The 14,172-nt window shown below is 39.8% G+C and overlaps 1 protein-coding gene across 1 annotated transcript in view; it reads left to right on the top strand.

The window, feature by feature from the left end:
• LOC103601660 (NACHT, LRR and PYD domains-containing protein 2-like) overlaps positions 1-13,388 on the top strand; it is an 18,581-nt gene extending 5,193 nt beyond the window's left edge. The window contains exons 4-11 of the mRNA XM_008586080.1: positions 3-102; positions 1,373-1,543; positions 4,584-4,754; positions 6,883-7,053; positions 7,386-7,556; positions 9,614-9,781; positions 11,240-11,410; positions 13,028-13,388. Coding sequence (XP_008584302.1) covers positions 3-102; positions 1,373-1,543; positions 4,584-4,754; positions 6,883-7,053; positions 7,386-7,556; positions 9,614-9,781; positions 11,240-11,410; positions 13,028-13,160 — 1,256 coding nt within the window. The 3' untranslated portion in view covers positions 13,161-13,388. The remainder of the gene's footprint in view (positions 1-2; positions 103-1,372; positions 1,544-4,583; positions 4,755-6,882; positions 7,054-7,385; positions 7,557-9,613; positions 9,782-11,239; positions 11,411-13,027) is intronic.
• The last annotated feature ends 784 nt before the right edge of the window (positions 13,389-14,172 follow it).

Raw genomic sequence — 14,172 nt, 5'->3', positions numbered from 1 at the left:
CTGCCTCAAGCATTGCCAGAACTTGCAGGAACTTACACTGCAGGTAGCCAAGGGGATATTCTTGGAGAATGATACCTCAGAATCAGCACCTCAGTTTGAGAGGTAAGAACTGTTTTACTCTATTTTTGACTTTATCCTCTTCCCATGTTTTATTAAGAAGCGGCCAGAGTCTCCTGTTCCCTGTGGCTTAGGGTCACAATTTTCTTCTTGCTGTACTTTCTTCCTGCTTAACATTCCAGGTGGGAGACATGACATTGTGATTAGGGATGGAGGCTTTGGAGTCAGACCTTGTTAGTGTTGTAAGAGGGTACTTCAAAAAGTTCATGGAAAAATAGAATTAACATGAATCTTTGAACTTTTTGAAGACCCCTGTAGTTTTCTTGTGAGGACTAGGTCCTATGGATAACTCTAGACATGTCACCATTTCATATTTTCTCTCCCCACCAATACTTATATTTTTTTCCTACATGTATTTTTCTGTTCTTGGTTTATTTCTTAAACTTAATTTTTGTCAATTAAAAGTGATCTTAAATTATTATGGGGTACAATGGGATGTTTCTATGTATATTTATACTATAGAATGTAATCAAGTTAATTAACAAATTCATCACCTCACATTTTTTGTGGTGAAAAAATTTAAAGTATAACATGCATTGTTAATTACAGTCACCATTTTGTGCAAAATCATCAAAGCTTATACCACTTCAGAAGGATGACTGACATACAAAAAGCTCTGCATATGTAATGTATCTATACAATGTGAGTTTGGATATAAGTACACACCTGTGGAACTATCACCACAATGTATATCATAAACCTGTCTGTTACCTCCAAAAGTTTCCTCCTGTGCTCTTATTTTTTCATGATAAAACATAAGATGAACCCTCTTAACAATACTGTGGTATATAAATTTGCTAACTGTAGGCACTAAACTTCTGAGTAAACACTCTAAACCTACACCTGACATGCTGTCAAACCAGCACATGTTCAAAGGATGAAACTTTGTTTTCAAAAATTACATACAGATAAACATTGAAACTTTTCCTAAAACCAACACACCTTAGACTTCAGCCACTGATAGTATAGTGCCATTTAGTTGGAATAAATTACTATGACAAACCATATAGTTATTGGCTAAAGGGTACCGAGTTTTGGTTGTACAAGATGAATAGATCCGTGATCTGCTATATACCATACGTACTTTTTTTTGGCAGCTTGCTGGTATGGCATATGTACTTTTATTTTCCATGGCTAGTGGGTACGGAATTCCGAATCCATGACCTTGATGTTATAAGGTTGTGCTCTAACCAACTGAGCTAACCAGCCAGCTCTTGTGTACTTTTCAACAGGTGCTCTTGTCCATCACTTCTAGGTCTCAAGCCGACTACTATATTCTTCACCACTGGAGAAATCTGTGCTCTGTGGTCAGCTCAAACAGGACTCTGAGCTTTCTGGATGTGAGTCAAAGCTTTCTGAGTGACTCCACAGTGAGGATTCTTTGTGATTATATAACCCGTGTCACCTGTCATCTGCAGAAAGTGGTGTAAGTAGAAGCTAATTTTGTGATGAAGATTTTTCGGTGTGGCCAAGCTTTTTGCATTTTTAATATGCGAACAGTATTTGAACGCCTTGATCAGGTGCACAGGTATAATAAAAAGGAAATAGTTCCCATCCTTAAGCTAGTTGAGTGAGAGAATCGTATTACATCAAGTCATTTTCAGGAAATTTGGCCAAGAGTTTATCCAAACATCCACAGTGGGGGTGTATTTGGAACTCAACCTGCTGGAAATGGAGGCATATGTCAGGAGGACCCGGGTGGGAATTGAGGAAATATTCCAGAGAGCACATTGTCAAGTGTGTGAATAAGAGTATTGGTAAAGAAATAGTCAGAATCTATAACTAGTGTTATGGGAATGGCACTGAGAAATGAGTCTGAATAATTAAGTTGAAACAGATGCAAACCAAGACTACCTAGGTGGGTAACATCCTTTTTAAAATATTTTTCTTGGTGTGTTCTCTAAGTTTAAGACTTAATTGTACTCCATAAGACAATTACTTAGTGTAATATGTTACACATACATTGTAGAATGGTTAAATCAAGCTAATTAACTTATCTATCACCTCTCATACTTTTTTGAGAACATGGAAAACCTGCTCTTAGCAATTTTGAAATACACAATACATTGTTTTCTGTCATATGCAGTAGATCACTAGAACTTATTCTTCCTAACTGGAACTTTGTTTGCTTTGGCTACCATCTCTTCTTCATACACCTTTCTCCCCCCCAGCTGCTGGTAACCCCCATTTCTATACTCTACTTGATTCTGCATATAAGATCATCCAGTATTTGACTTTCCGTGCCGCCTGGCCTATTTCATTTGTCATAATGTATCACATACTTTCAAACCAACATGTGTTGAGGGATAAGTTCTTGTCATAATCACATGTGGGTACATTGCTGAAACTATAGCTCAAGCCAACATGCCTTAGCAGACTTAAATAGCACTAAATTTTCAGTGTCTTAGTTACCTAGAATACATAACTATGCTAAACATGAATTGACTACCTGTTGATGTCAGGTGACAGGTAGCTTATTTCAGGAGGGTGGCCTACCTGTGGCTATGCCATGCAACTTCTACGTACAAAGCAAAAGAATCTAACAATAGTTTGGTGTTGGCAATGGTGGCAACATGTCTTCTGTATGACCTTGAAATATTTGTATTGCTCCAGTTTTGTAAGGAGTTACATGGGTTGGGGGGAAGGCACTTCTAATTTGTGTAGTAAGAGTTTAGGAGAACTTCAACAGGAATTCTAATCAGGGGGTATCTGTTCCTCTGAGGACTGAATTTTGAGGCTGCCTTTGAAAAGCCGTAGGGAATTTTCACTACTTAAATGGTTGAGTGTAACAAGACCAGTTCAAGGTTGAGGGAGAAGAATTCATTCATTTCATCCCCTGAACAGAGTAGGTAGATGTGTCATCTGGAGGTGTTAGATGAAAACAGGCTAAGAAGTCTTAAAAATAAAGTGAAAATGAAGATCTGAATTAAAAGTGTAGTAGAATAATAGAGGTTTTTCAAATTCTGTCTCAAATTCGGGTAGATTAAGCATATCTCAAAAGGCAGCCCTGAAAAAAGTTAATCTATTTCATTATATATCTAATATAGGAATTTAGGAGCTAGCTTCAGTATGAGACCAATTGGTTTTTTTTTTTTTTTTTTTTTTTTTTTTTTTTTTTTTTTTGGCCAATTCTTACGATGCCATAAGAAAGAAAAATCATTTTTTAATGTTGAGTTTTTCCTTGATGCCTGGAGTTGGTTTAGAAAAAAAATTCATGTTATATCCCATCTCAGATTTACTTCTATCCCTTTTTTACTTGTACAACCATACAAGATAACAGGGAAATCATTAAAAGCCGTTACTGGCTCATACTTCCAAGGTGTCCATAATTATAAACCTTAACTTCCTATGGCCTGAATAAATGGTGCTTTGTAGAGATATGACTATATGGGGGTATACTAAGTAAAAAGTATAGACAGTCAGTAGGCATTGCGCGGGGGGTGGGGGCGGGGAGTATGTGTGAGCTGGATGTTGAAGGAAATGAAGGATAGGGATGTTTCATCCGAGAACAGCATGAGCAGAGACAGGGTCTACCAAGCCTGCTCCGTTTTTGCCTCCCATCATTGTACACTGCTTCTATTAGTAGTCCCCTCCTTTTTCCTACCAGCTACCACTGGTAGAACACTTCCTAGGCCGGTCAGGGGTGGACTCCCATCTGGTCGGTGCTACTACTTTATGTAATGTAACCACTTAATCATGCTCTTTCCAACACCTTTGCCCTAACTGGCTAGAAGAAAGACACATATATGTCCCACTCACTCGGAATCACACAAGTGCGAACACAAGGAGATATGGGGATCCTTAGAAGTGATCTTAGTCTCAGGAGTCTGGGAAGACATAGGCAGGGGCTGAAGGAACCTTGGAAGGAGTGAAGACGTGAAACTAAATACCTAGAATTTGAGCCAGTCACTTCTTACGCTGCTCAACTATAACAAAGTCTTGTAGAGTCTTCCTGTACCTAAATATAGTTTATTTCTATAAATCATATGCTGTGAAAAGGCTCAAGGAAATAAGAAAACAGACCTAACCACCATTCAGTTAGCTAAGTTACTGTTTTGCTTTCTCATTACAGACTCAGTTAAGCTAAGATTTACACAAGCTGGAGTTTTCATCCTCTGCAGATAAATGTCTCTTGTCAACCTACTGTTTCATTAGCAGTGGGTTCTGAACCTTGTTGTAGGACACTTCCTAATGAATTCTTCTTATAAGATGTGTTAGAAAATGTGCTTGTTTCCAAAATTTAGGGGAGAAGACATTGTCACTCTTTTTTTCAACCAGCCGTAGAGCAAAATAGCACTTGTTTGAAATGAAATGTGGTTCATTACTTCCCTTTGAAAGGTTGAGACGACTGAAGAAATGAGAACTTGTAATAGTTCTGAAACATATTACAGCTTTGTTTACATATGCCTCTGAGCAACATAAGGATAAGCACAAGATGAAATCCCTTTTTTCTACTTTTTCCTTAGGATTAGAAATGTCTTCCCTACAGATGCTTATCGAGATTTCTGTCTGGCTTTCATTGGTAAGAAGACCTTGACTCACCTGACGATAGAGGGCTGTGTCCAGTGGGATGAGATGATGTTGGCGATGTTGTGTGAGACCCTCAAACACCCAAGATGCAACCTGCAGTATCTGAGGTAGATCCTCATGGTCATTGCTATCCTAGTATCCAGACTGAGCTGTATAGTGTTGCTGAGGGAACCAAAAGAAGGGTAGCCACTGTGATAGGATGCCATTCCAAATGGGGGACTCATCTCTCAAATAGACCTAGGTGGTGTGCTGGCCTTTATTCTCCCACCAGTTTGTCTCTGCATTGAATAACTAACCCTGAGGGCAAAGAAACCAAGAATTCTGTCATCATGACTTTCCAAAATGCATATTGCCTACTGGTTACTAAGAGCAGCCATTGACTTCAGTTGACCACTCAGTGATGCTGTGATAAAGTCAAGTGTCCTGGTTACTAGTAGCTCACTGGTTTGAAAGTCCATCTCTTCAGATAGCTCTCCTGATGAGTATTATTATCATCAGTCTTAGGGTACCACTTTTTTCTTTTAGTTGAGTAGCAACCCAGGGTACTGGTGAGAGGTACAAGTCTTTAGAATTGGAAACGATGAGCTCAAATTCTTGCTCTGATGTTTATGACCCATATGATTTTGAGCTGTTTCATCCATAAGATGGGATTTTGAGAATTGAATAAAACATGCACGTGAACTGCTTTGCACAGGGGACAGGAATAAACGATAGCTCATATCATTTTGATTTCTGATGCTGCTGCTGTTTTTTTCATTTACTTAGAAAAACCTAAAGCTTTAAAATCTTGATGTTTCTCAGTAGATGCATGGAAATGCCAAAATGTAAAGTGGCTGATATAGAATCTTATTTTCATCTGATTTGAGGCATTTAATCCATCTTGTATCCTGATGACATAAATAGATGTACAATATCCTTATTATAGGTTAAGCTCCAAGAGAAGAAAGGCACTAATTCTAAGAACTCCAATTTTACATGGCACACAATGCAGATGGGCTGTATTCTTTGTTTGACATGAAGGTATTACTTTCCCCCGAAGTATAGATGTGAAGAAAAATGAATATTACAAAGTTTAAGTAACTTGTAGAGATTCTGGACATAAGAGACAGGACCATGACTTAGTCTTATCTGTGGTGAACTCTTTGAGGATATTTGAGTGTTTGCAAGAATAGTCAGGTTTCAAATTCCAAGGTAAATGGATTAATGGATTGTCTGTTCTCAGATGTGCGGCTTTCATATTCCCATCAACTGGAGGAGTTCCTAATTCCCCTTATCCTTGCAAAACTTAAGCCTAACATTTTTAGACCTGACTGTTTAAGTATCAAATTGTATCTTGTTGCTTTAATTGTTTTTAAACTTTATTTTATTTTGTCATTATACAATGTGGTTGATTATTGTGGCCCATTACCGAAATCTTCCTCCTCCTCCCTCTCCCCTATCTCGTTGCTTTAATTTTTATATTCCCTGAAAGTTACAAAGATGAACTTTTAATTCGGGTATGGAGCATCAATTTTTTCCCTATAGAATCACATACGCTAGTCTATTCTGTTCAGTGGCTTTGCTTTCTGTGGGTTTAGTTACCTGTAGTCAGCTGTGGCTCAAATAAAGGTGAGTACAGTACAATAAATTTCTGAGAGACCACATTAACATAACATGTTATAATACACAGTAACAAGTTATTACTACCTCTTACTGTGCCTATCTTATCCATAGGTATGTTGTATAAGTAGAAAAGAAACATGGTATTCTCATATGAGGGCAAGAGTTTGTAGAAAGATCCTTTAATCCTATTTTTCCACAAACTTTGAAGTGTCCTCATATAGGGTTAGATGCTGTCTGGTTTTGGGCATCCACTGTGGGTCTCAGGACGTAACATCCGTGGATAAGTAGGAACTACTGTATTAAATCCAAGCATCCATGAAACAGAATTGTGTTAACATTTTTTTTTTTCTTTTGGAGAAGGGGCTATGAGGATACTTGAAACAAAGGAGACCAGATCTCTCCAGTAATTCAGGCCAGGGCTGGCTGGATACCTACTGAAGTAAAGTGAGATACACCCAAGGACATGATCTTTTGTGTTTTAAGGAAAGAAGAAAAAAATGTTCATAGAAGTTTTATTGTAGTTCCAAACTGTAAACAGCCCAAATGCAGGATCTTTAGGGAAGCAAAGAATAGTAAGCTAATGTGGTCTCCTGTCCTTCTGGAAAAATGACTTGCCTCCTATTCATATCACAGGTTGGGATCTAGTTCTGCCACCACTCAGCAATGGGCTGATTTCTCCTCGGCCCTCAAAATCAACCAGTCCCTGATGTACCTGGACCTCTCAGACAATGAGCTCCTGGATGAGGGTGCCAAGGTGCTGTGTGCGACTTTGAGACATCCAAAATGTTCTCTGCAGAGGTTATCGTAAGTCTCCTTTCCTGTGGAGCATCTCCATTTTAGATCTTGGGCCATAGAGTAACAGTAGCATTGTAACAGTAGCACTGTAACACCAGACTTGCTGGGCAGCCTGTATGGAACCTTTAATTGGTGTAAATACCTGCTTCCCGTTTTTTGGTCCCAGGTAGATGGCTGGTGCATCTTGTTATTTGTCTCTTTATGGCTGATCGCTAGCACGTGGTAGAAAGAAGGCAGGGAGTTTGGCAAATGCTAGCTGAGGGACCCTGGCATTTGGAGATAGCCAAGAAGTTTAGACTTTGGAAATGTTCCCACCATTTTTTCATTTGTTGATTTTGCAGGGTGGAAAATTGTCATCTTACAAAAGCCTCCTGTAAGGACTTTGCTTCTGTTTTGATGGTCAACCAGAGGCTGACATACCTGTGCTTGGCCAAGAATGACCTCGGGGATGGTGGGGTCAAACTTCTGGGTGAGGGCTTGAGTTGCCCTGAATGTAAACTACAGACCCTTATGTAAGTCCTTGCTGGGTGTGCATGCCTGTGTCCAAACATGTGGATTCAAGTCGGACAGATATGAAAGTATTTAATTCCTTTGAGATATAGATGCTAAGAACCTGGTGAAAATTAGGGAAAAAGAATAGAAACAAGGGGAGATGTTACTATTTACTTGCATGTCATTCAGAATCTTCTTCCTACTATGGGGATTTGGGATAGGGGTTCTCAAGTCTGTTTTGTGTGTGTTCTTAAAATCCAATGACATACTGCTTCCTGCAATTGGGATGGGCTGAGCTACTTGGTCAGGCCAGTAAAATCTCCCCTGCCACCATTAAAGGCCAGATGGTAAATACTTTAGGCTTTGTGGGACATATGATCCCTATGGCAGTCATTCAACTCTGCTGTGGTCATGTAAAGGAGTGAATGTGATTGTGTTCCACTAAAACTCTTTAAAAAATAAAGCAGGAGGTGGACTGGATTTGACTCATGGACTGTAGCTTGCTGACCCTTGTTATATGGGAGCAAGTTCTGCCTCAGCATCAATCAAAAGATAGGATTGGGGACATATTTCTATGTAAATTTTATCCAGTTTTGGTTTCTCTGGAGCCCTTCCTATTGCCTGTTGGCTTCTAGCTGGTCCTAGAGACCCCCCCCGCCCCGCCATGGCTTAATCTAGGATATACCTTAATCTACACATGTCCCAGTCACTTAAGACTTGAGTGTTTCTGTGTCTAGTGGCAGAGAAAAGGGAAGAGATAATATCTTTACTGAAATGATATGCACTAGAATAATATGTGATGTCACTAGGTAAATAACCCAATCTTAAGAGTTGATTTAGGCATCTGAACAAATGATAAAAGATGTCCCATACTTATCAAGCACTTAACTGTTTATCAGGGACTATGTAGTTGTCTCTTGGTATATTTGGGGGAGTGGTTCCAGGATGTGCATACCTCCACCCCTTGCATATACGAAAATCTATGGCAACTCAAGTCCCAGGCCTTGCCTATGTGAAAAGTCAGCCCTCCATATACGTGGGTTCTGTATCTCATGAATGCTGTATTCTTGATCAGAGGTTGGTTGAAAAAAATCTGTGTACAAGTGGACCCATGTAGTTCAAACCTGTGTTCAAGGGTCAACTGTACTAAGTTTTACAAGGCTTATTAAGCCCTTACAATCTCATGAGATAAATATTCTTATTTCAATTTTGCTGGTTAGAAATCTGAACCTTATCTACTTAGCTTGCCCCTGGTCACATCTGTGTAATAGGTATGAAACCCTCCCTGTAAACTGTGTCAGTGATCATTACTTTAAAAATATGAAGTGAATGTGTGACCAGGCTTCCGTTCTGTAGGCTGTCAGAACTAATTTTAGACTTTGTTCCTCTTCCCATGCTCTCCAGTTTCACATCATTTTAGAATTTCACATAATGCAAAGTACAGTGTCTTTTGATCCACATATCCATCTGCTCTTTGTAGTGTCCTTGAGGTTCTGTGCCCTCTCTTGCTCTTCTGCCATTCTAGGGGCACACGGCTGTTAGGGTGATTGCAGATCCATCCGACTAAAGGTATCATGTGACAATCTTCTTCTGTGGTCTGGCCTCCTAACAGGAGGATTTGTAGAAGCCTATGCTTTTATAGGAGAACCTACAGTGTTTGTTAGAAACCCAGCTACTGAGTTATCAGGAATGTTTTGCTTTCTGGGTACATCACAATTCTGCTGGGCCAATTAAATTTAAGACTTAAAACATAAACAGATAGGAAGGATGGAATCTCAATATCTAACCATGCAGATAATGAAACCCAGAGCTAAGCTCTTGCTTGACCTATAAGATGGGCTGCTGTCCCAGGAAAACCTGTTAGATGTGTGTGTCTCCATAATAAAAGGCGGCAGACAGACTGGTTTAATCCTCTGCTGCCTAGGAAAGGTGGAAACAATCATAACTCCATTTGGATGCTTGTATGTACAAGACCACTTGGAAGTGCACAGCTTTTGAGGTAGGTGTTGGAAGTAAAAACTGCTTCACAGGGCATAAAATCGGGGGGATAATAGACTTCTATTTGATTGTGCTGTAGGCTCTCGAACTGCTACATAACCAAACGGGGCTGTGAACATATCTTGAAGATCCTCCAAGAAGACTCCAGCCTAACAAACTTGGACCTGAGTCTCAATCCCATCGCTACTGGAGTGTCATTTCTCTGTGAAGCTTTAAAGGATCCAAATTGTAACCTAAGATGCCTGGGGTAGGTGCTTTTGCTCATTTTTGAAAGTGTTTGGAAACCCTTAATTTCTACATCCCAAGATGTCAGATTATAGCATGTTGCTCCTAGTCCAATTTCAAGAGCAATTGAACATAGGTAATTGGATGCTTAAGTCATTCAGAAGTGGGATATAGGTGGGGATGGCCTCCAGTGAAGTAGATCTCGGGAACATGCTTCTTTTGCTGGGATCCAGTGACCAGGGAGCTATAGAGACGGGATACTCCCACCCCCCACCCCCGGAAATACAGTAGTTCCATAAATGGGATGTGACCTCTCTATCATTTCTCTTCCAACTCTCAGCCAGAGGTATCTCATTAATGCAACCTAGTTTGCAACTAAAACTCTAATGGAAAGAGAATCTTGGTAATGTGACTACTTCCTTAGTGCTCTGCAGGGACAAGAAACACTAGATAGAACACAGGGTGCTCTTGTTTTTTTTTTTTTTTTTAATCTACCTGAGGAACTTAAAATTTTCAGCCAAGCTTCCTCCAGACTGATTACTTCTGCGTAGTAGAGCTATACATAAACTAGCATGATCTATATCTACCCTAAATAGAACCTCCTCCTACAAAGCACCTTTTAGTTTCAAGGGGGCTCTAGGAAAAGGAGGTGGGGAATGGAAGTAGTAACATGTTCATGTCATGCATTGCTAATATGACTAACTGAACTCTCAGTAATAAGGTCCACAAAAACAATCCAGTCCTTGTATTCATTGACTTTAGCCTTCTGATCCTTTAGTTCTTCCTTCACAGCTCACATTCAAACTATGCTGAGATAACTTCTTCCTGACACCTAGCATCTGATCACCTTTTCCTCAATGGCTAACACACTCATCTGGGCCACCAGTTCTCACGTGGATTGTTGCATAATCTCTGGTCTGCACGTTTCTGACAATGATCTTGTAAAGTTTCTTAACCCGTAACCCTGAAAGACCTTTTAAGTTGCAAGGCAGATCATGGCACTTCCATTTTTCAAAGACTCAATCTCCCCATCTCACTGAAAATAAAATCTAAAGCTTCTACAATAGCCTACAGGGTCTTATGGGATCCTCTTGTTAGTTATGAGCCAAACTCTGTCTACTCTTCCCGTGCACCCCCCACCCCCATTTCGGCTACAGTTGCTTCCTTTCCTTAATCACCATGGTGATTCACTATCTCCCTTCCTTCTAGTTTCTTTGTCTCTTTTCCTGTTGAGGACTTCACTGACACATAAATAGAATCTACCCAATTCCTCTCTGGTTGACTTACCCTATCTATTTTCGTTTCAATACCGTTATTCACTCTCATATGACATGTCTTGATGTCCTCATGTAGCTTACTTTAGTGAGAGTGATTTGATCTCCCCTATTTCCTCAGCAAATACGAGTGTGCCTGGCAATACAGTAGGTTCTCGATAAGAGCTTGGTTGATAAACAAGTAGGTCTGTGTTCTTTTTCATCAGGCTCTGGGGCTGCTCCATCACTCCTTTATGTTGTGAGGACCTTGCGTCTGCTCTCCTCAGCAACGAGAAGCTGGAAACTCTGGACCTGTTCCAGAATAACTTGGGACAGAGTGGAGTAACGTTGCTCTTTGAGGCTTTAAAACAAAAGAATGGACCCCTGAAGACACTTAGGTATGGCCTTTCTGTTGTCATGGTGAATTACTCATGAAGAGACTAGCTTTTCTGGGGTTGGGAACACACCTTACAGAAATCAACAGCATGCGCTAATAGCATTCTTCCTAACTTGGGAATTCTGTATTAAGCACTTATCCAAAATGCTCTTTTCTTCGAACTAAGTATTCAATATTTCCCTTAACTTTACTAGACATACTTAAGCCACCCTAGAGAACAGATTAGAAGCTTGTATGAGTACACACACACACACACACACACACACACACACACACAATCACATCTAAAAGACAAATAGCTCCTGTTCTTGGTATCTCCAGAGCTGCACTGGGTCTCAGCTTCTCAGAAGCTGGTCCTACAGATGTTCTCTCAATTGCATGAGCCATCTACATCTCTTCAATAACTTATTTAAGTAGTCTGTCTTTAGCTTCATTTTGCTTTTAATCAAAGGACTCTAACGTTATTCACTTTCCCTGCAATACATATCTAAACTTGATGTTCTAGACATGGGTGTGCACACTTTGCCATTACGACCAGGCAGTAAATAAAACAGGTTATGTGACTACTCTGCCTCTGTCGAGCAAAAGCTGCCATGTTCAATATGTAAATGAGCAAGAATGACTATTCTAATAAAGCTTTATTTACATTAGTGGGCCAGATTTGACCTGTAGGCTGTAGTTTAGTGACCCCTGCTCTTATCCTTTATCCACCATCTGATTCCATTGTTTTGTCTTCTGATAGAATGAGGGTAGTGATTGGGTGGTAGGATGTTCTGTACTGTCTAAACTCAAACATTCATGAATAGGCCCACAGTTATAATTGCTCACGGAATATAATATCCTGTTTCTCGATCATGGGACTAGTCTTGGTCATAGGTATGATACCCGTCAAAATTGGCTTAAGGTTTTAGAGGTATATCATAAAACTTAAGCAAGGTAGTGTCCTGCTTCTCTTGCTAGCAGGACCCAAAACCTATAATGCCACCAAGAAATGGGACTAATCTCTAACCCTGTATTCTCTTATGTCCCTAAGTTTTAGATTTCTGTCTTATCTCTTGTTCTCTCAATCACCCCACCAATACCCGACTTTGAACAGGGTTGAATATTGCAGCCGTGTTAAACTTAAGTTTGCTATCGTTAACCCTGGAGTTCATTTGTACAATGTTAGTTTCACTAAATGTTTGACTAATATTTCTAACCAGATTCACTGGAGGTAATCTAATTAGCTTGCTTGAATGAGCCGCATACCTCTCACAGACTCCCCTTAATTCTTTAGCTAGTAGCTGCAGCCCACTCAAGTCAGGGTGCACAGAAACTGTCAGTAGGTGGGCTCGACATTGAGTTATACCATGTATAGAGACAGCAGCTCTAGCTCACATTAGATACTAACTACAGAAACAGCTGAAGCCATGGTGAACTCATTGCAGTGTTCTGTCAGACTTTAGCCTGATAACTTTTAAAAAGAATCTGGACCTACTAAATAGGAACCCATATGAATGCCACAGAAAAGTTTTCTGCTGTGAGGGCCCTGAAACAGGCTTTCAGGCACTTTGGGCAGTTTAGAATTCTTGGAATAAAAAAACTAGGTGCTCTGAAAACATGTTCTCTGATTTTCCAGGTTGAAGGCAGATGAATATGATATGAAAATACAGAAGCTGTTGAAGGAAGTGAAAGAAAGCAATCCCAAACTGACAATTGCATGTAATGTTGCTAGCACAACTAGATCGTCATATTGTGATTTTCTTTCCTGAGCAGCCTGAGACCATTCTCTCCATTGTGTGTGTCTGGGGTGGGCGGTTGAGATATGATCTAAGACATCTCATTAATGAAGGTCAAAGGGTCAAATGTTAGTAGATTAGGTTTCAAAATGTAGGATTTAGCACTGCTCTTTTTTCCTCTCTGGCTTATAGTAAATTCTATACATGTCACATCCACTTTATAATCACAATGTTATCTCTCACAAGAATAATAAAACAAAAGTTAAAGCGCTTTGTTTGAAGCTGCATTTATTAACATGCCCAAGAGCAAACTTGGAATAAATTTTATACTTGGCATATTTAAGTCTAGGAAAAAGTATTACTAAGAATTTCATTGATTTTTTTTTTTTTTTTTCCTTCCCCAGCTCAGTATTTCTTGACCTACTTTAAAGCTGCCTGAGTCTACATGACCAATGTTCTTGCTACCAAGCTTTATAATATTCTAACCCAGGAGTTGGCAAACTTCTCACAAAGGGGTAGGTAGTTAATATTTCCAGCACTGCAGGCTACATGGTCTGTCACCACTATTCAACACTGCCCTTGTAGCATGAAAGCAGCTGTTGACAATACATGAAAGAACGGGCATAACTGTTCCAGTAAAACTAGAGACAGGCAAGTGTGCGGATCTGGCCTGTGGGCCGTGTTTGCCAATCATGTTCTAATAGATCCTATTACTTATGAAACAAATATGCCACGTCACTGTCTCTAAACTTTCAGTGATATCCTCTGTCTCTGTTGCTCTGTATCTGTCCCTGTCCTCCTTCTCTTTGTTGTCAGTCTCTCATCAATTGCCATGAAAACATAGCCCTTTCCTATGTTATCCACAATCTGTTGCTGTTAATTCATAAAAAATGCATCAAAGCCAATCCAGATCTTAAAGTTTAGTCACCACTATCTTAGCACAAGTTCCCATGCACTAACAAAAATGAGTTTTTCCCTATCCTCAATTTTTCCATCAAGTTCAAGAGGATGGCTTCCAGTCAAGATAGTGGAATAGAGGTTGCCA

Source organism: Galeopterus variegatus, unplaced genomic scaffold, assembly GCF_000696425.1.
Source record: "Galeopterus variegatus unplaced genomic scaffold, G_variegatus-3.0.2 Scaffold3821, whole genome shotgun sequence".
Classification (NCBI taxonomy): domain Eukaryota; kingdom Metazoa; phylum Chordata; class Mammalia; order Dermoptera; family Cynocephalidae; genus Galeopterus; species Galeopterus variegatus.
Note: the sequence above shows the minus strand (reverse complement) of the source record. Positions and strands in the feature narration are given on the sequence as shown.